At 43.9% G+C, this 22,645-nt stretch overlaps 1 protein-coding gene across 1 annotated transcript in view; it reads left to right on the forward strand.

Moving 5' to 3' along the window:
- The window catches only part of VPS13A (vacuolar protein sorting 13 homolog A), a 368,017-nt gene that overhangs the window by 88,589 nt on the left and 256,783 nt on the right, over window positions 1-22,645 (forward strand). The window contains exons 8-10 of the mRNA XM_075318171.1: window positions 3,214-3,273; window positions 4,048-4,128; window positions 17,405-17,462. Coding sequence (XP_075174286.1) covers window positions 3,214-3,273; window positions 4,048-4,128; window positions 17,405-17,462 — 199 coding nt within the window. The remainder of the gene's footprint in view (window positions 1-3,213; window positions 3,274-4,047; window positions 4,129-17,404; window positions 17,463-22,645) is intronic.

A 22,645-nucleotide genomic window follows, 5' to 3' on the forward strand; every position in this document is an offset into this window, starting at 1 on the left:
TCAGACCCCTTTAAATTTTTCACTTTTTGTTTCACTTGTTAAATTCAAAAAAAGTCTTTAATGAGAAAACAAAAAAGGAACACTCTGCACCCCATCTTGACAGAAAAAAACAAAAATATAGAAATTTTTGAAAATTTATTAATCAAGAAAAACTGTAATATCACATGGTCAGAAGTATTCAGACCCTTTGCTCAGACCCTCATATTTAAGTCACATTTCCTTGTAATCCTCCATGAGATGGTTCTACTCCTTCATTGGAGTCCAGCTGTGTTTAATTAAACTGATAGGACTTGATTTGGAAAGGCACATACCTGTCTATATAAGACCTCACAGCTCACAGTGCATGTCAGACCAAATGAGAATCATGAGGTTAAAGGAACTTCCCAAGGAGTTCAGAGACAGAATTGTGGCAAGCATAGATCTGGCCAAGGTTACAAAAGAATTTCTGTAGTACTCCAGGTGCCTAAGAGCATAGTGGCCTCCATAATCCTTAAATGGAAAAAGCTTGAGACCACCAGAACTCTTCCTAGACCTGGCTGTCCAGGGAAAGTAAGCAATCGTGGGAGAAGAGCCTTGGTGAGAGAGGCAAATCAGAACCCCAAGATCACTGTGGCTGAGCTCCAGAGATGCAGTAGGGAGATGGGAAAAAGTTCCACAAAGTCAATTATCACTGCAGCTCTCCACCATTCGGGCCTTTATAGCAGAGTGGCCCAACGGAAGCCTCTCCTTAGTGCAAGACATATGAAAGACCGCATAGAGTTTGCAAAAAAACACATGAAGGACTCCCAGATTATGAAAAATAAGATTCTCTGGTCTGATGAGCCGAAGATAGAACTTTTTGGTGATAATTCTAAGTTTGTATGTTTGGAGAAACCAGGTACTGCTCATCACCTGCCCAATACAATCCCAATAGTGAAATATGGTGGTGGCAGCATCATGCTATAGGGGTGTTTTTCAGCTGCAGGGACAGGACGACTGGTTGCAATTGAAGGAAAGATGAATGCGGACAAGTATAGAAATATCCTGGAAGAAAACCTTTTCCAGTGTGCTTTGGACCTCAGACTTGGCCGAAGGTTCACCTTCCAACAAGACAATGACCCTAAGCACACAGCTAAAATAACAAAGGAGTTGCTTCAGAACATCTCTGTGACCATTCTTGACTGGCCCAGCCAGAGCCCTGACCTAAACCCAATTGAGCATCTCTGGAGAGACTTGAAAATGACTGTCCACCAACGTTCACCATCCAACCTGACGGAACTGGAGAGGATCTGCAAGGAAGAATGCCAGAAGATCCCCAAATCCAGGTGGGAAAAACTTGTTGCATCATTCCTAAGAAGACTCATGGCTGTACTAGCTCAAAAGGGTGATATTTCAGTTTTTCTTGTTTAATAAATGTACAAAAATGTCTACATTTCTGTTTTTTTTTCTGTGAAGATGGGGTGTAGAGTGTACATTAATGAGAAAAAAAAAGAACTTTATTGAATTTACCAAATGGCTGCATTGAAACAAAGATTGAAAAATGTAAAGGGGTCTGAATACCTTCTGTACCCACTGAATCCCATTGCTGTAGCCTTATGGATGAAAATAGTGTTTCTCTCACAAGGAAACCAGTATAGTATGATGATTTCTCATTCTGTAGAAGTCCTGTCACCTTTGCTGTAGCTTTAGGGCTTGGTTATTTTGCATTGTAAAGCCAGCCACTTCCATTTGTCATCGGTGGCATCCTGAGGTCACCATGCCCGTTTTACAAACCTGTACAAGTGTAAGGTAGCTTTGTTATATGTCAAACAATTGTGTATGCTTCATTTTGCCACAGGAAAGACCAGTAGCAGCTATTCCAGTCTGTCCAGCTTTGTGCTCCAAGGGAGGGAATCAGTGGTTTCCATTTAGCCTTCACTGGTAATGTGATAAGGCTATTTTATTGGTAATATGATGAGTGTAGAGATTCGATTACTTACCCCTAGGGTACTGCATCTTGACTATTCCGATGAGTTAATACCATAATAATCAATGCGCAACAATCAGGTTGTAGACTTTTAGAGAACATGGTAACTGGAGGATTATTTCATTGCTAATAGTTTGGTGGTCATAAAGCATATAAGTGGTTAAAAAAAGTGTTGCTGTTAGTAAATAGAAGTGACTCATAAATACACATTTTCTTCTTAACATCTTATTTGCATATTGATGTTCACAGAGAAAGCTAGAAATAACCTTCCCAAACAGGTTATCCTAGTAAGTCATATGCTTTGTGTTTTGTCCTGGTAGTGAGCCGTTGAAGGGCTTGTCCCATGAAGATAAGCCTACTGAATAGATGATAACTTATAGACCAGTGGGTTTATAACTGCTAAGACTTGCACCCATCAGCAGAATGGGAAGCTTTTATCCCCCTTTTAGAATGGAGTGGTAGAATGCATGTCCGACCCTGTGCCATTCATTTCCTATGGGGCCACCAAGTGCTCAACTTTTTCTGGCAGACCCATAAAGAATAAACATAGTGTCAGTCAGGCATGCCATTACACTGTTTATAGGGATAATGGTTATAAAAGGGCAATGTTCTGCTGAGTTCTAGTCGTCAGACTTCCACCGGTCTATAAATTATCCGCTATCTTGTGTATACTGGACAACCCTTTAAATAAATCATTGAATGTAAACCGTTTTTCAGCATAAAATCAATCAAAAGTTCTATAATAACTTTCATCACTTTCGATACAGGAACACCATAATGTTTTATGATGTCTACATTCCCATGTCTCAATTTTTCTGTCAGTGATAGCTTGGCAGGCTTTCAAGTTTTTTAGGTTGTTCTTTTGCTCATAAATACTTAGGCCCCTAAATAGGCACTCAATTTCACAAAATGTCTGACACATATTGCTTTGAAAAGCTGCAATTTTTTGCTCAGCTTGGGATTCATGAGAATTTTTCCCTGCTCTATCATGATGGGCAGAGCTGGGGCAGAACAGGGGCGCGATGGCTGGTGTGATGCCACAGTTTGCCTAATTCAGGACAAGCTGTGGTGTACCTTACACAAGACGTCATACTCATGTCAGGGACTACAGAAAGATTTGTGGCTCAACGCAGGAAGGTGTTCAATTATTAATGAGTCAAACGCTCTTGGATCAAAATAATCGATGTTGATGAATCCACTGCATTAGAAATCTTCTCAGTAAACCACACTATTAGAAAATAATGTATTGTTAATTTGTGTTTTTACAGACATCCGATAAAAATTGGAATCCATGCCTACATGATGAATCTTCCAAGTTGTTTTACAAGGTAATTTAGCATCATACGCAACACCAAAATTGTCAATTTTTGTATGGCCTGGAAGCCTCGTGACAATCAGTGTGCATGTTTATTTCATAATAAGGTAGACCGGATTAGTGGGGTCTGACAGTAACTCATCTCCAATGAGAAAAAAGAACCAGACATAGTAGATTCTCTCCTATTTTCCTGATATTATCTGTTGGAGAACAGTTGGCCAGTATAGGGTCACACAACATCTTTTAAACTCTGGCAAACCTGCTGAGTGTTTCAAGGAGATGACACTTCAACTTCAAGAAACCACTTGCTGTATTTTTTCTGAAGTGTATTTTTTGGCTTTCTTTGACGTTTTTACAGCAGCATTGCTGCTGGCGTATTTTTTACTTGTAAACATAAAAAAGTGAACAACTTCCAATTAAATCGATGTCAATCACTTACCAAGACCGCCCACTGGATATGTAAACACCAAGGATTTCAAGGAATACATTACAGGTCATGCAGAATCTTTTTTAACAAAGCTACATATCATTCTGCTTGGCTTTTCTTTCTTTATACCATGCTGTCCACAGACAGGACTGCATGTACAATGTGACGGGTTCCCTTTCAGATAGGATTGTACTGACAGTCGCTAGCTTTGTCCCAGAAAGTTATTGGAAAACATTACTGTCCCTATTTCTCAGCTTGGCAGTCAGTTAGGTGACACATATTATCTAGGATTGTTTTTCAGTATTATGTTATTTAGAATGTAACCAGAAATTTCCTCCCTCACTCTATTTGTATTTATAGATTGTACGTCTCGACAACCTGTTCGCCTACTGGAACGTGAAATCTGAGATGTATTACCACCGGTCGTACAATGAAGCTTTGGTATGGGCTTGTGTGCTTCCTTAATGATCTGTAAATTATCTTTATGTCAAAAGAAGATTTCCTGCACTGTCTCAAGAACTATGTAGAATTATAATCTATCTACAACAATATCTAATAACATAATCTACTAATGCCATTGCTGCAATCTTCACTGATGTGGGTTATTACACGTTCATACTGGAACTACCTTTTAAAAAAAAAATGCATATTTGGAGTATTGGTGACTGACCCTTTAATTGCATCATGTTTTTTTAATGGCGGTTGATTATCTTGAGAACGAAGAATTAAACATATTAAAAATCATTATAACCTATCCTTTTACTCACTGTGACATATGTTGAACGAGCTGACTGAATAGTTCATACACATTTAATAGATGCCTAGGCTAGCCAAATTCAGCTAGTTCAGCCAATGTACTGTAAATCCACAGTAGAGAAAGGGGGGAGCCAGCACTGCCTGAGAATGGCATGCAAAAAAATTTGCCGTGACGTGGCATGGGTGGCTCAAGAGGTTGATCAATTTTTTTGCTAAAAATCTCATTTTTGTATTGTAGTACAGTTGGAATTATTTGTAAATTTACACTTTTAATTTTTCGCATGCCATTTTCAAGCAGTGCTGGCTCCCCCCTTTCTGATGTAAATCCACAGTGTATGGCCAGGTTTAATTTTTATGTGATTTTTAAGATTTTAACAGTTTCTGTATTGAGTGTATGCAGAAGAGATACTTAATACCAATGACAACAAAGTACATTATTATAATCTGTTAATGTCCTAAATACGCAATATTACCTAATGTTATATTGCCATTACATTATTTTACCCTTGTACAGAACATGACTATTAGGATGGTTCATTTTATGATGTGTTGTACAGGAAAGCGGGAATAAATTTCTAAGTGCGGCAAAATTGGGAAAAAGAGCAATTCCAAAATAGTTTTGGGGTTTTATATTTACAGCACTTATTATACAGTTAAAAATGACAGTGATTCTCTAGATATCAAACATGATAGGGTTTTTTTTATTTAAGAGGTAGAAAAGAAAATTGGAAATTTTTACAAAAAAATAAAATAATAAAAACTACGCATATGTCACCATTTTCCAAGACTCGTAACGCTTTCAGTTTTCGGTTGATGCAGCTATGTGAGGCCTTGTTTTCTGTGCACTGAGCCGCCATTTTTATTAATATCATTTTGAGGCAAATGCGGTGTTTTGATTGCCGTTTATTGCTCCTTTTGTACTGTTGCTAAAAAATCCAGCATTCTGGCATTTTGATTGTTTTTTCTCTCCTTAGGCTATGTGCGCACTAGAAAAGTGATTTTTCTCTAGAAAATTTCTTGAAAAACTTCTGGGAGTTGAAGATTACCGCACCTGCGGTAAAAAAACGCACCAAAACCGCGGGAAAAACGCATGCGTTTTTGCCGCGATTTTGCCACGTTTTTGCCGCGGTTTTTCTGCAGGTTGGTCCCTGCGTTTTTTTTATGCTGAACTGCAATAAATAATATAGATAATAGATAATAGATAGATAATGGATAGAGGGATAGATAGATAGATAGATAGATAGATGAGAAAGACCTATATAATGTCCCACCCCCCTGCATATTCTAAGCTGGCACCCTTTAGTGACTTTCATGTGGCAATAAAGGGTGTCTAGCCTTGTATTTAGCCAAAAAATAAATAAATAATTTAAAAACAAATGACGTGAGGTTCCCCCATCTTTTGTAGCCAGCTAGGGTAAAGCAGACGGCTAAAGCCTGCAGACCACAGCTGGCAGCTTCACCTTGGCTGGTAATCCAAAACAGAGGGCACCCCACGCTGTTATTTTAGATTAAATAAATTATTTAAAACAAAAAACGTGGGGTCCCCCCCAAATTGGATCACCAGCCAAGGTAAAGCGGACAGCTGTGGTCTGATATTCTCAGACTAGGGAGGTCCACTGTTATTGGACACTCCCCAGCCTAAAAATAGCAGGTCACAGCCAACCCAGAAGTGGCTCATCCATTAGATGTGCCAATCCTGGCGCTTCGCCCCAACTGTTCCCGTTGCCCTGGTGCGGTGGCAAACGGGGTAATATATGGGGTTGATACCAGATGTGTAATGTCACCTGGCATCACATCAAGCCCTGGGGATAGTGATGTCAAGCGTCTATCAGATACCCGACATCACCAACCCAGTCAGTAAGAAATAAAAAATAGACAACAAAAAAAGTTTTATTTGAAAAAATACTCCCCACATTCCCTCTTTCACCAGTTTATTGACAAGAAAAATCAAATCCTGTTCCGGCGTAATCCAATAATGAGCTCCCACGGCATCCATACCATAGTCACTGTCCCAGTCAATGAAGGCCAGAATGTTCCCCATTGGCTGGGAGAGTAGTGCAGTGACCTGAGCTAACCTCAATAGGTCAGCCCAGGTCACTGCAGGGGATGACGAGCGCTGCTGTCAGGAGGTTAGATGAGATCATTACCTGCTGTGATGATCTCCTCCAGTCCTGCCATCAGCGCTGTCACTGACTTCTATGCCCGCCACGTTCCCAGCAGTATCGCGAAAGCCCGTGACGTCACCGCTAGTGACAGTCTCGGGCCGCGGGCATAGACGGCAGTGACAGCGGTGACGTCAGGAGGCAGGAGATCATCACCGCAGGTAATGATCTCATCTCACCTCCTGACAGCAGCGCTCGGCATCCCCGCGGCTGCAGGCTTTGTAGGGTGACAAGCTGCTGACACTGTGGGCAGACACTGACACTGCAGGGTGGGCAGCCGCGGGGCCGGAGCGGGACACAGACTGCACGGGCACCTGGAGGTCACACAGAAGTGCTTTTGTGTGGCGTCCAGGGAGTGTAATGTGTGTGTTTACTCTGCTCCGCTTCCTCTTCTGTCATAATGACATCACTTCCTGCAAAACCGCAGGCAGCGATGAACATTACCGCAGGTAAATCGCGGCTATACCGGGGGTATACCGCACATCATTTGCTACCTGCGGTATACCCGCGGTATTTCGCGATTACATTACAGTGAATGGAGTGAAATACCGCAGGTACCTGCGGAAAAGAAGTGACATGCACATTTTCTCAAGAAATTTTCTCAAGAAAATCTTCAGAAAGAATTTTCTTGAGAAAAAAACGCAGTGTTCACAGCTATTTTTGTTCCCATAGGTTTTGCTGGGAAATGTCTGCAGGAAGATTACAAACATTTCCCAAGAAATTTCTGCAGCAAAACCACGGGTAAAAACGCCTAGTGCGCACAGGGCCTTACAGTGTTTACAAATCGGGGTAATTCATTTTATATCTTGATACTTGAGACTTTTATGGACACAGTGATAATGCATATGGGTATTTTTTTCCCCTGTATACATTGTTATGAGGTAAAAGACTGCTAACCTAATTTATTGTATTTTTTTTTCACTTTTTAAAAAAACTTTTTTTTTTTTACTTTTCACTTTATTTTGTAGTCCCATTATGGGACTTGACCTTTCAATTATCCGATTGCTTGTAATATACACAGCAATACCATAATATTGCTGTAAATAGTTAAAATCACAATCTAGGAATGCCAGACACAGACTGATTCTCATAGGAGTACCATCAGGACAGGCATGGGGAGGGGGGTTCAGCGCACCCTTGGCCATCATGGCGAACCATCAGCACCCCTTGAGCATACCAGTGGGCAGGTATAATAGCGTGTCCCCAAGCCACGTGCTGGAAATATCACAGTTCAGAGATTGACAGCGGTATTTAGCAAGTTAGCAGCTGTAGACAGTACTCCAATCGTGGCTGTTAGAGGCAGATGATCATCATCAACCATTATCTGCCAGCAAAGATGCGGCCTCAGTTCCTGAGCCTGCGTCAAAGAACGAAATTCAACATCTGACATACCATTAGGTTATGTTTGTAAAGAGTTAATGGGACCAACGACCATATCGATATTTTGACACGTGTTGTGGACGTGATTTTGTGTCACTTTCTAATATACAGTATATGTTTTACAGGTTTTCCTCTTTCCTCACAGACAACACATCTCTCTTGTCCATAAAATAGGAGCTGATGGAGGAGCAAGTGACCAGAGCTTTTCCAAAAGCTTCCTCCAATTATAAACAGTTTTCCCTTGCCTTGTGTTGATAGATCTGGTCACACGCTCCTCCAGCCATTTTTTGACAAGAGTGCTATGAAATCTTTGAGGACAGCTGTACATAGCAAGTACAGGAGGAGAACCATTCCTAGTTGTAGATTAGTAAGTGCCACAGAATCATGTCACCATCATCTGTAAGACGGGGCTAAGAAGCAGGAAAGGCAAGAATACGGCAATATCCTACCATACACTTGAAATATCCAAGAGAAAGAACAATTTGAATTTCTTTCTCACAGTTATAACCTTCGGCTCTGGAGTCTGTAAGGCGTGGGTCTCTGACATGGAATTTTAGATGGGAAAATAAGATTAAGTGGGTGAAAGTGAAATTGAAAGGAATTTTATGCAACGCATATCAGACTTGTGCAGGGATATGTCTTACTTAAATACTGCGTAGGTTATGCAATCTGCTCACTTTTGTGGGCTCCGGGAGAAAGGGTCTTAGTGGGCCCCATCCACACACAAAGACTCACATACACAGATATGTACATATGCAGGCATACGTATATATGCATATTTAAAAACTAATTCAGACAAACACATATAAACAGACATAAATCTATATACAGTCATATACACTGACGTACATAGATATACAGTCATATGAAAAAGTTTAGGCACCCCTATTAATGTTAACCTTTTATCTTTAGAACAATTTGGGTTTTTACAACAGCTATTTCAAGTTTCATATATCTAATAACTGATGGACTGAGTAATATTTCTGGATTGAAATGAGGTTTTTTTGTACTAACAGAAAATGTGCAATCCGCATTTAAACAAAATTTGACCGGAGCAAAAGTATGGGCACCTCAACATAAAAGTGACATTAATATTTTGTAGATCCTCCTTTTGCAAAAATAACAGCCTCTAGTCGCTTCCTGTAGCTTTTAATGAGTTCCTGGATCCTGGATGAAGGTATATTTGACCATTCCTGTTTACAAAACAATTCCAGTTCAGTTAAGTTTGATGGTCGCCGAGCATGGACAGCACGCTTCAAATCATCCCACAGATTTTCAATGATATTCAGGTCTGGGGACTGGCATGGCCATTCCAGAACATTGTAATTGTTCCTCTGCATGAATGCCTGAGTAGATTTGGAGCGGTGTTTTGGATCATTGTCTTGCTGAAATATCCATCCCCTGCGTAACTTCAACTTCGTCACTGATTCTTGCACATTATTGTCAATAATCTGCTGATACTGAATTGAATCCATGCGACCCTCCACTTTAACAAGATTCCCGGTGCCGGCATTGGCCACACAGCCCCAAAGCATGATGGACCCTCCACCAAATTTTACTGTGGGTAGCAAGTGCTTTTCTTGGAATGCCGTGTTTGTTTGCCTTCATGCACAATGCCTTTTTGTATCACCAAACAACTCAATCTTTGTTTCATCAGTCCACAGGACCTTCTGTCAAAATGTAACTGGCTTGTCCAAATGTGCTTTTGCATACCTCAGGCGACTCTGTCTGTTTGTGGCGTGCTTGCAGAAACGGCTTCTTTCGCATCACTCTCCCATACAGCTTCTCCTTGTGCAACGTGCGCTGTATTGTTGACCGATGCACATTGACACCATCTGCAGAAAGATGATGCTGCAGGTCTTTGGAGGTGGTCTGTGGATTGTCCTTGACTGTTCTCACCATTCTTCTTCTCTGCCTTTCTGATATTTTTCTTGGCCTGCCACTTCTGGGCTTAACAAGAACTATACCTGTGTTCTTCCATTTCCTTACTATGTTCCTCACAGTGGAAACTGACAGTTTAAATCTCTGAGACAACTTTTTGTATCCTTCTCCTGAACAACTATGTTGAATAATCTTTGTTTTCAGATCATTTGAGAGTTGTTTTGAGGAGCCCATGATGCCACTCTTCATAGGAGATTCAAATAGGAGAACAACTTGTAAGTGGCCACCTTAAATACCTTTTCTCATGATTGGATACACCTGCCTATGAAGTTCAAAGCTCAATGAGGTTACAAAACCAATTTAGTGGTTTAGTAAGTCAGTAAAAAGTAGTTAGTAGTGTTCAAATCAAGAAATTGATAAGGGTGCCCATACTTTTGCACCGGTCAAATTTTGTTTAGATGCGGATTGCACATTTTCTGTTAGTACAATAAACCTCATTTCAATGCAGAAATATTACTCAGTCCATCAGTTATTTGATATATGAAACTGAAATAGCTGTTGCAAAAACCCAAATTGTTATAAAGAAAAAAGGTTAACATTAACCCCTTCAGCCCCCAGCCTGTTTTCACCTTAAAGACCCGGCCATTTTTTGCAATTTTGACCAGTGTCACTTTGACAGGTTATAACTCTGGAACACTTCAACGGATCCTGGCGATTCTGACATTGTTTTTTCGTGACATATTGTACTTCATGTCAGTGGTAAATTTAGGCCGATATGTTTTGCGTTTATTTGTGAAAATTTCGGAAATTTAGCGAAAATTTTGAAAATTTTGCAATTTTCAAAATTTGAAATTTTATGCCCATAAATCTGAGAAATATGTCACACAAAAAAGTTACTAAATAACATTTCCCACATGTCTACTTTACACCAGCGCAATTTTTGAAAAAAAAAAAATTCCGTTAGGAAGTTAGAAGGGTTCAAAGTTCATCACCAATTTCTCATTTTTCCAACAAAATTTACAAAAAAAAATTGTTTAGGTACCACATCACATTTGGAGTGATTTGAGAAACCTAGGCGACAGAAAATACCCAAAAGTGACCCAATTCTAAAATCTGCACCCCTCACTCTGCTCAAAACCACATCCAAGAAGTTTATTAACCCTTTAGGAGCTTCACAGCAACCAAAGCAATGTAGACGAAAAAATGAAAATTTTACTTTTTTAACACAAAAATGTTACTTTAGCCATAAAAATTAGTATTTTCACAAGGGTATCAGGAAAAATGCATCATAAAATGTATCGTGCATTTTCTCCTGAGTACGCAGATACCCCATATGTGGTGGTAATCAAATGTTTGGGCGCACGGCAGGACTCGGAAGGCAAGGAGCGCAATTTGAATTTTTGAGTGCAAAATTAGCTGCACTCATTAGCGGACGCCATGTCGGGTTTGAAGACCCCCTGAGGTGCCTAAACAATGGAGCTCCCCCACAAATGACCCCATTTTGGAAACTAGAGCCCTCAGATATTTTTTCTAGATGTTTGATGTGCACTTTGAACCCCTGGGGGCTTCACAGAAGTTTATAACGTTGAGCCGTGAAAAGAAAAAAAAAATTTTTTACCACAAAACTGTTGCTTCAACCAGGTAGCTTTTTTTATCACAAGGGTATCAGGAAAAAATGCACCATAAAATTTATGGTGCATTTTCTCCTGAGTACGCAGATACCCCATATGTGGTGGAAATCAAATGTTTGGGCGCACGGCAGGACTCGGAAGGCAAGGAGCGCCATTTCACAGCAAAATTGGTTGGAATTATTAGCGGACGCCATGTTTCATTTGGAGACCCCCCTGAAGTGCCTAAACAATGGAGCTCCCCCACAATTGACCCCATTTTGGAAACTAGACCCCTCATGGAATTTATCTAGCTGTTTAGTGAGCACTTTGAACCCCTGGAGGCTTCACAAGCGTTTGTAATGTTCAGCCGTGAAAATATTTTATTCTTTTTTTTACCACAAAATTGTTTTTTCAAACAGGTAGCTTTTTTTTCCACAAGGGTATCAGAAAAAAATGCACCATAAAATGTATTGTGCAATTTCTCCTGAGTACGACGATACCTCATATGTGGTGGAAATCAATTGTTTGGGCGTACGGCGGGGCTCAGAAGAGAAGGAGCGCCATTTCACAGTAAAATTGATTGGAATTATTAGCAGACGCCATGTTTCATTTGGAGACCCCCCTGAGGTGCCTAAACAATGGAGCTCCCCCACATGTGATCCCATTTTGGAAACTAGCCCCCCCCCCCCCATACAAAAAAAATTAGTTTGGCGAAATAAAAAATACAGACATCAGTAAAAAAAAAAAAAAAAAAGAGCGCCTGCCACTAAGACCAGTGCCAAACGTGAGAGCAATGCACGAGTCTCGTATCGCATCATCCACTGCAGTCTGGAAGCGAGCAACTGCGCTGGATAATGCGATGCGAGAGGGCGGGGCGGCAGATGAGAAAGAGCGCAGCGAATGGAAGATGGGAAAGGGCGCAGCGGGTGGAAGATGGGAAAGGGCGCAGCGGGTGGAGGAGCGGCAGAGGATGGGAAAGGGCGCAGCGGATGGATGATGGGAAATGGCGCAGCGGATGGAGGAGCGGCAGAGGATGGGGGGGTGAGATGGGGATACCTACCTTACAGGATGGATCTAGGCAGCAGAATCACAGCAGACAGAAGAGGCAGCAGATGAAGGAGGGTGAAAAGGATGGGAGAGAGCAGGCAGCAGATCAGGGAGGGGGGCAGAGTCTGATGGGAGGGGGGAGGCAGCACATGGGGGGGAGGCAGCACATGGAGGGAGGGGGGAGGCAGCACATGGGGGGGGAGGCAGCACATGGGGGGGGGAGGCAGCACATGGGGGGGGAGGCAGCACATGGGGGGGGAGGCAGCACATGGGGGGGGAGGCAGCACATGGGGGGGGGAGGCAGCACATGGGGGGGGAGGCAGCACATGGGGTGGGGAGGCAGCACATGGGGGGGGGAGGCAGCACATGGGGTGGGGAGGCAGCACATGGGGGGGGGAGGCAGCACATGGGGGGGGAGGCAGCACATGGGGGGGGAGGCAGCACATGGGGGGGAGGCAGCACATGGGGGGGGAGGCAGCACATGGGGGGGGAGGCAGCACATGGGGGGGGAGGCAGCACATGGGGGGGAAGGCAGCACATGGGGGGAAGGCAGCACATGGAGGGAGGGGGGAGGCAGCACATGGGGGGGGAGGCAGCACATGGGGGGGAGGCAGCACATGGGGGGGAGGCAGCACATGGGGGGGAGGCAGCACATGGAGGGGGGAAGGCAGCACATGGAGGGGGGGAGGGGGAAGTCAGCACATGGAGGGGGGGAGGGGAGGCAGCACATGGAGGGGGGAAGGGGAGGCAGCACATGGAGGGGGGAAGGGGAGGCAGCACATGGAGGGGGGAAGGGGAGGCAGCACATGGAGGGGGGGAGGGGAGGCAGCACATGGAGGGGGGGAGGGGAGGCAGCACATGGAGGGGGGGAGGCAGCACATGGAGGGGGGGAGGCAGCACATGGAGGGGGGGAGCCGATTAGGTGCAGTGGCAGCCGATGGAGGCGGCGGCCGATCGGGTGCAGCGGCGGCTGAAAAAGGTGGGTGCGACTGAAAGGGGACGGTGGCGACCAGGGACAGCGGCGTGGCGGGCAGCAGAGGTGGATCGGCGGGCAGGGACAGCGGCGGGAACAGCGGCGTGGCGGGCAGGGACAGCGGCGTGTAAAGCGGCGTGGCGACCAGCGGTGGATCGGCGGGGAGCGGCGGTGGATCTCGGCGGGGAGCGGCGGTGGATCTCGGCGGGGAGCGGCGGTGGATCTCGGCGGGGAGCGGCGGTGGATCTCGGCGGGGAGCGGCGGTGGATCTCGGCGGGGAGCGGCGGTGGATCTCGGCGGGGAGCGGCGGGGAGCGGCAGTGGATCTCGGCGGCGAGCGGCGGTGGATCTCGGCGGGGAGCAGCGGTGGATCTCGGCGGTGGATCTCGGCGGGGAGCGGCGGTGGATCTCGGCGGGGAGCGGCGGTGGATCTCGGCGGGGAGCGGCGGTGGATCTCGGCGGGGAGCGGCGGTGGATCTCGGCGGGGAGCGGCGGTGGATCTCGGCGGGGAGCGGCGGTGGATCTCGGTGGGGAGCGGCGGGGGATCTCGGCGGGGAGCGGTGGGGGATCTCGGCGGGGAGCGGCGGGGGATCTCGGCGGGGAGCGGCGGGGGATCTCGGCGGGGAGCGGCGGTGGATCTCGGCGGGGAGCGGCGGTGGATCTCGGCGGGGAGCGGCGGGGGATCTCGGCGGGGAGCGGCGGGGGATCTCGGCGGGGAGCGGCGGGGGATCTCGGCGGGGAATCTCGGCGGGGAGCGGCGGGGGATGGGGGTGCTATAACTTACCGATGGGCACCTGCAGCGACCGCTCTCATCAGCTTTCACGGACGGAGTGAAGCTGAGGGTAGCGGTGACGGCACAAGATCCACAGTGATTGGGAGAGATCGGTCACAAGGCCGGTCTCTCCAATCAGAGCTGGGGGCGGGTGAAACAAAGTTCACCCAGCTCCAGCCAGTCATCAGTGCTACAGCAGCACTGATTATGGCTGGATTGCAATGTGTTAGCCATTTTCAATGGCTGACACATTACAGTGACTGTAATTGGCTTAGCGGCGTTCGTCAGCCAATCACAGCCTCTGTAGGTTCGGGGAGGAGGCACCACCCCTCCTGAGGTCAGGCAGAGGTCCCCTCCTTCCCGAATCCACCGTTTAGGTAAACAAATTTCACTCCCAGGGGCTCCGGGACCGCGATTTCGCCAGGACGTACTGAGTACGTCATGGGTCGTTTAGCACCATGTGACCATGACGTACTCAGTACGTCCAAGGTCGTTAAGGGGTTAATAGGGGTGCCCAAACGTTTTCATATGACTGTACACGTCATACATGCACACATATAGACACATTAGAGGTATTTTAAATATGGGGAAGTCTGCAGCAGTCTCACTCACCTCCCCCGCTTGTCTCCCGTCCAGCTTCTCCCAGGTATGTGGCTGTGCCACGCTGATTGGTGGCCGTCACTAACAGACATGGCAGCACACTGCACACTGACACTGCTGTAAATATATCACAGGAGAGACTGGGGACATAATGATTACTGGGGGCATACACAGTAATAGGGAGGGCATACAGCTCTAGATGGGGTCATTCAGCACTGGGGTGGAAGGACATACTGCTCTGGGAGGTATACAGCACTGGGGTTGGGGGACATACAGCTTTGGGGGGATATTACAGCACTAGGGTAGAGAGGACATACAGGTCTGGGGGTATACAGCACTCGGGTGGAGGGGACATACAACACTGGGTTTAGGGGACATGCAGATCTGTGGGGATATACAGCACTGGAGTTGGTGGACATACAGCTCTGGGGGATATACAGCACTGGGGTGGAGGGGACATACAGCTCGGTGCTGGCAAGACGCTGCCAACATTGTGGCTCCTCTCCGCTCTCTTCATGGGATGGGAGACACGGAGCGCTAGCTCCTCCCACAGATGAACTTTAATGCCCCTGCAAGCAGCGTTCAGCAGTGAACGCTGCGCACACGTGCTGATTTTAAAGGCCAGCAGCCAGAAAAGTGCAACTGCTGCCCCGAACATTGTGGTCCCTGGAAATTGACCCCGGGGGCTGCAGAATGCATCACTGTCCCTGGTAACCTCATTTGATAATCCTGGTCTTCATATCTAAAAGACTCTACCATCTATCTACCATCTAATGTAGTCATTCTTGACAACTCTGCATACCCTGCCAAACTTGGAATGGGTCAGTATTTAAGGCAAGATGGAGTTCAGATGCTCAGAAAAAGCAGGTGATGAGGATAGTGTACCCTGTCATGTATAGAACACATCATCTAGGTATTTCTTCCAGACCAGAGTGCAAGTCTTAATCCCTTTGCGACCGAGCAATTTTTTGTTTTCCGTTTTTAATTTTTCCTCCACTTTTTCCAAGGGCCATAACTTTTTTTATTTTTCTATCCACATAACCCTATGAAGACTTGTTTGTGGGATGAGTTGTACTTTTGAATGACATCATTTATTCTATCACATAATGTACTGGAAAATGGGAAAAAAATTCAAAGTGCATTGGAGATGCAAAAAAAGTGCTATAACACAATTGTTTTTTTTTCTTTTCTTCAATTACTATGTTCACTATATCGTTACTCTGACTTGCCAATTGCCAATATGATTCTCCAGGTCAGTACAAGTACTCAGGTGCCAAATATATATAGTTTGGGTTTTTTCTTTCACTTAAATGGTAGAAAAATATCCAAAATGTGTAAGTAAAAAAAAAAAATGTGCTTGTCGCCATTTTACGAGCGCCATAACTTTTTGATTTTTCTGGATATGGGGCTATGCTAGGACTTATTTTTTTCACCCTGAGCTGACGTTTTTACAGTTACCATTTTGGGGTAGATATGATGTTTTTATCACCGCTTATTGCAAGTATATTGAATTCGGGTGTTTTTTATTGTTCATTTTTTTTTCCCCATTACTCAGTTAACTGTGGTTTAATTTTTTGATATTTTTATAGATCAGACTTTCAGACTTTTACAAATATAGCGATATCATATATGTGTATTTATTTATTTATTTTTTTAGTATGGTAAAAGGGGGGTACCACAAGGCTCTGTCTTGGTCCCGGTGTTGTTCAACATTTTTATAAATGATTTAAATAAGCAAAAGCTAGAAGGAATAGCAATACAAAGCTAGGAGGGATAGCTTGCTAGCGAAGAGAGGATTCAGAAGGATCTTTATAAGGTGGAACAATGCGCAGCTACTAATAGAATGGTATTTAATGTCTTTATAAATGATCTAGACAATGAAATTATTGAAAAACTCACAAAATTCGCACCCACACACATTAGATCGCACACCCGCACACATCAGATCGCACACACCCGCACACATCAGATTGTGCGCACAGTCACACATCAGATCGGGGACACACACTCACCACATCCAGCGATATTGATTGCTTCTGGCCGGCAGAGAATCCTGGGACGCAGTGCAGTGGAAAGCAGAAGACATGCGGTGGAAGATATCGATGTGTTTCACTGCCGAGTCCTCCATCCGTTCCACTGCACTGTGTCCCTTCTTCCCCTGCTGGCTGGAAGCAATGCGTATCCCCTGATGTGGTGAGTATGTGTGTGCGATCTGATGTATGTATGAGTATGAGTGTGTGTGTGATCTGATGTTTGTGTGTGTGTCGGCCAGAGGCATGGGAGGGTGGTATATATATATATATATATATATATATATATGTATTATAAAATGTGCAGGCTGACTGATGCGAGTCCCACTGTTAGGACCCTCCTCTATCTTGAGTACATGTTGCTAGCTGTTCATAATGAAACTCCGTTAATATGAAAACTATAGCATGCCCTTGCTTTGGATATGTCATAAGTGTTTGAGATGGAAATAACTCATTATATAATTTTCAATTCGGTGTTGGTGATCACTAATATTAACTATTTTTTAGGGTATTTTGAAGTACGGTGTTGCTGCTCAAAATGTCATCCCTGAAGGTTATGATTTTGGTATGTATACCATAAACTTTAATTCTGTGTAATTATAAATTGTTACTTGTGTATAAAAACTTTATCTAAAGTTTTCAGAATTACCCAAAGTAATCAGATTACACATTGTTTAGAAATCTACCATAAAAAATTAAAGCTGGATCTAGATTGGTTGTTCTGTTAAAGGGAGGAACTGTTTTGTGGCAGTATTGTAAATTTCAGTGCTAGTTTTTATGTATATTATTGTAATAAAGAAGAAAAAAGTAACAACTTCTTGCTTGCTATTCCAATATTTTGTTTACATATAAGAATTTTTTGCTTTCTAAACATGAATGTTTTTATTTCTGGAATTATTTTCAGTAACATTGGCATCACCAAAACAAACCCAAGTTATGCTGTTCCTCTGTAATTCCTCCTAGAAATGAATACCTATACAGCTCGGTGTTACCATTCTCCTTGTCAGGAGACCATGTACAGTTAGGTTCAGAAATATCCGGACAGTGACACAAGTTTTGGCATTTTAACGGTTTATCAAAACATAATCAAGATACAGTTATACATTTATATAATCAATGCAAACTTAGCTTTAATTTAATGGTATTCACACCCTAATTGGAGTAAGGGTTAAGGAATTATAGCACTTTAAAATGTAGTCGCTTCCATTTCAAAGGCCTATAGGTAATTGGACAATTATCTCAAACGCACTTTAATGGGTTGCATGGGCTATTCCTTCATTTATCCGTTTTAAATTAAGCATATAAAAGGACTGGAGCTGATTCCAGGGTTGGCATTTTAATTTGGAAGCTGTTGCTGTGAACCCACAACATGCAGTCAAAAGAGCTCTCTATGGAAGAGAAATAGATCATCATTAGGCTGAAAAAAAGAAGAAATCCATCAGAGATAACAGAAATGTTAGGAGTGGCCAAATCCAAAGCTGTGGTACATTCTGCATTAATTAAAAAAAAAAAAAAGCGCACTGTGAGCTTCAGAACTAAAAAGGCCTGGACTTCCATGGAACACAACAGTGGTGGATGATCAGATTCCTTTCCATGATGAAGAAAAAACCCTTCACATCGACCCAAGTGATCAACACTTTACAGAAAGTAGGGGTTTCATTATCTGAATCTACCATAAAGAGAAGACTTCATGAGAGCAAATACGGAGTATTCACCACAAGGTGCAAACCATAAATCTGCCGTAAAATCAAAAGGCCAGATTAGACTTTGTCAAAAAAATCATATAAAGAAGCCAGCCCCAGTTCTAGAAAAAAATAAGATACACCTGTACCAGAATGATGAGAAGAAGAAAGTGTGGAGAAGGCTTGGAATGGTTCATGATCCAAAGCACATCACATCCTCTGTAAAACATAGTGGAGGCCATGTGATGGCCGGTCATGCATGGCTTCCAATGGCCTTGGGTCACTAGTTTATTTATGATGTGACTGAAGACAGAAGCAGACGGTTGAATTCTGAAGTGTACAGGACGATACATTCTGCTCAGATTCAACCAAATGCAGCAAGGTTATTTGGATGGCGCTTCATAGTACAGATGAACAATGACCCAAAGCGTACTGCGAATAAACCCAGGAATTTTTTATGGCAAAGAAGTGGAATATTCCGCAATGATCCAGTCAATCACCAGATCTCAACCTATTGAGCATGCATTTCACATGCTTAAGACGAAAGTTAAAACAGACCCACAAACAAGTAACAACGGATGTCGGCTGCAGTAAAGGAATGGCAAAGCATTACAAAAGAGGAAACCCAGCATTTGGTGGCATCCATGGCTTCTAGACTTCAGACAAAAAATTGTTTAAAAGAACTGAAGTCCTCAGTCGTTGATACCTTTTTAATGGCTAACTGAAAAGATGGTAATAATAGGAAGCTTTCGAGAACACTTAAATAATTTTTTATCTCTACTGGCTAACACGGTACAAAGATATATTTAGACTTCAGACAGTCATTGGCTGCAAAGGATTCTCTACAAACTATTAAAAATGAGCATTTTATTTATGATAAATTACATTTTTACAAGTGCTTTTAAACCCCTGAAATGAGGAGGCTTTGTAGAAAAATAGTTGCAATTCCTAAACCTTTCACAGGATATTTTTGTTCAACCCTTTGTAAAGGGAATCTGTCAGCAGGTTTTTGCGATGTAATCTGAAGACAGCATGCTGCAATGGTTAGAACAGAGAATTCAGAGATGCCTGTTTTGTTATGGTTTGATCTGCTGATTATTTGCTATTTTTGTTTAAGTAGCAGGACCCTTATCATTGCTTGGACTATAATGTCAAGCACACGGTAGTCTGACATGCCCCTCACTGTCAATGTAGAATCTCTGGTGTAGGTGGGATAGCTCTCTCAGCACTGCTATATGCTAGATCTAGAAATTCTGATTGTGTCAGAACTGCTGCACCCAGTAATTTAATTGATATACCATTGGATTCAGGATCTCTTTACCTACATTATGCTGCTCTCAGATGAGGTAGCACAAACCTGCTGACAGATTCCTTTTAATTAAACCTGAAACTTTACACGTCAGTTGCATTTCAGTTAAATGAAAAATAGTGGCATGCAGAGCCCAAATCACAAAGATTCGGTCACTGTCCAAATATTTTTGGGCCTAACTGTATAGTCGACATTGACTGGACAGCATAAGCATGTCCAGTCAATGCAGCTGATGTGAGTTATTTAGACTTTGCAAAGGCATTTGATACTGTACCACATAATAGCCTTCAGGTGGCTTTACACACTGCAACATCGCAAACGACATCGCTGTAACGTCACCGGTTTTGTGACGTTACAGCGACCTCCCCAGCGACATTGCAGTGTGTGAAACACATCAGCGACCTGGCCCCTGCTGTGAAGTTGTGATCGCTACAAATCGTTCAGGACCATTCTTTGGTCTTTTGTTTCCCGCTGTGCAGCATGATCGCTAGAAAATCTCAGTGTGTAAAGGGGACTTTACAGCGACTCCGCGGCTCTGTCTGTGTAGCGTCCTGATTAGCGGTCACCTGTGAAGGATTCACCGGTGACCGCTAATCCCCCGAGTGACTGAAGTGTCCCCCCCTCTCTCATACCGATCCCCGATCACCGGCGCTGCACGGTGTTCACACTGCTCCAGCGGCTTTTCTTTTTTTGAAAAAGCCGGCCGCTCATTAAACAATCTCGTATTCCCTGCTTTTCCCCGCCCACCGGCAAATATGATTGGTTGCAGTGAGACACGCCCACATGCTGAGTGACAGCTGTGTCACTGCACCCAATCACAGCAGCCGGTGGGTGTGTCTATACTGTGCAGTAAAATAAATAAATAAATAATTAAAAAATCTGGCGTGCGGTCCCCTCTATTTTAATACCAGCCAGATAAAGCCATATGGCTGCAGGCTGGTATTCTAAGGATGGGGAGCTCCACGGTATGGGGAGCCCCCCAGCCTAACAATATCAGTCAGCAGCCGCCCAGAATTGATGCATACATTAGATGCGACAGTTCTGGGACTGTACACGGCTCTCTTCATTAGCTGCGTGGAGGTGACAGGAGCGGCTGTGTCTTCTGCTGTTCCTGTCACCTGCATGCAGCAGAGCTGGATGCCACGCTGGAGGACCGTGGATTACGCCGGACATGGAGGGCTTTGTTGTGGGTAATAAATTGGTATTGAGGGAATTTGTTAGTGTTTTTTATTTCTAATAAATGATTTTTTCAGGTGTGTGTGTGTTTTTTAACTGTAATTTACAGATTAATCATGGAAGGTATCTCGGGGAGACGCCTGACATGATTAATCTAGGACTTATTGGCAGCTATGGGCTGCCAATAACTCCTTATTACCCCGATTTGCCAACGCACCAGGGCAATTCGGGAAGAGCCGGGTACAGTCCCAGAACTGTCGCATCTAATGTATGCGGCAATTCTGGGCGGCTGCTGACTGATATTGTTAGGCTGGGGGGCTCCCCATAACGTGGGGCTCCCCATCCTGAGAATACCAGCCTGCAGCCGTATGGCTTTATCTGGCTGGTATTAAAATAGGGGGGGACCGCACGCCGGATTTTTTAATTATTTATTTATTTACACGGCACACAGACAGAGCCGCGCGGCATTAAATGAAGTCGGGTGAAGTTCACCTGCTTTTTTTACACGTCCCCAACGACCAGCTAGTCGCTCTGCAGGTTCGGATCGCTGTTTGGTCGTTGGCCAGGTCTGCCTGTTTGACAGCTCACCAGAGACTTTGTAGCGATCCCGGCTAGGTTGAGATCGCTGGTTGGATCGCTAGAAAGTCTCAGTGTGTAAACCCAGCTTTATACTGAAGCTCCAGAAGCAAGGACTAGGGGACATTATATGCAACTGCGGAAGGAATTGGCTAAAAGATAGGAAACAAAGAGTCGTCATACGTGGTCCATTCTCTAAATGGACAATAGTCAGCAGTGGGGTGCCGCAGGGATCTGTGCTAGGACCGATTCTTTAATCTCTTCATTAATGACCTTGTGGATGGGATTGATAGTAAAGTGTCAGTCTTTGCTGATGACACCAAACTATGTAGGCTATTAAAAACTGACCTTGATAGTACAATATTACAAAAAGATCTGGATAAGCTGTCAGAATGGGCAGATACTTGGCAAATGAGATTTAATGTTGATAAATGTAAAGTAATGCACCTAGGACGGAGTAATCCTATAACTGCGTATACTTTAAATAAAGTAAACTCGAGACTACAGAACTTTAGAAGGACTTGGGTATTCTTATTAAAAATAAGCTGAGCAGCAGCACTCAATGTCAAGCAGCAGCTGCTAAAGCAAACAAGATTTTAGGGTGTATAAAAAGAGAAATTAGATCCTGTGATCCCAACGTATTGTTACCCCTCTATGAATCACTTATAAGGCCACATCTGGAATATGGGAACCAGTTTTGGGCTCCACATTTTAAAAAGGTCATTTAGAAGTTAGAGTCAGTTCAAAGGCGGGCAACTAGACTACTACAAGGAATGGAAGGCCTCCCATATGATGACAGGTTAAAACAGTTAGATATGTTTAGCTTAGAAAAAGACGTCTCAGAGGAGATCTCATTTATTTGTATAAATACATGTGTGGTCAATATAAAGGACTGGCACATGACTTATTTCTTCCAAAGACAATACTAAGGACAAGGGGGCATACACTGAGAGTGGAAGAAAAGCGATTCCGGCAGCTAAATAGGAAAGGGTTCTTTACAGTTAG

The sequence above is a fragment of the Anomaloglossus baeobatrachus genome, chromosome 1 (genome assembly GCF_048569485.1).
Source record: "Anomaloglossus baeobatrachus isolate aAnoBae1 chromosome 1, aAnoBae1.hap1, whole genome shotgun sequence".
In the NCBI taxonomy this organism is placed as follows: domain Eukaryota; kingdom Metazoa; phylum Chordata; class Amphibia; order Anura; family Aromobatidae; genus Anomaloglossus; species Anomaloglossus baeobatrachus.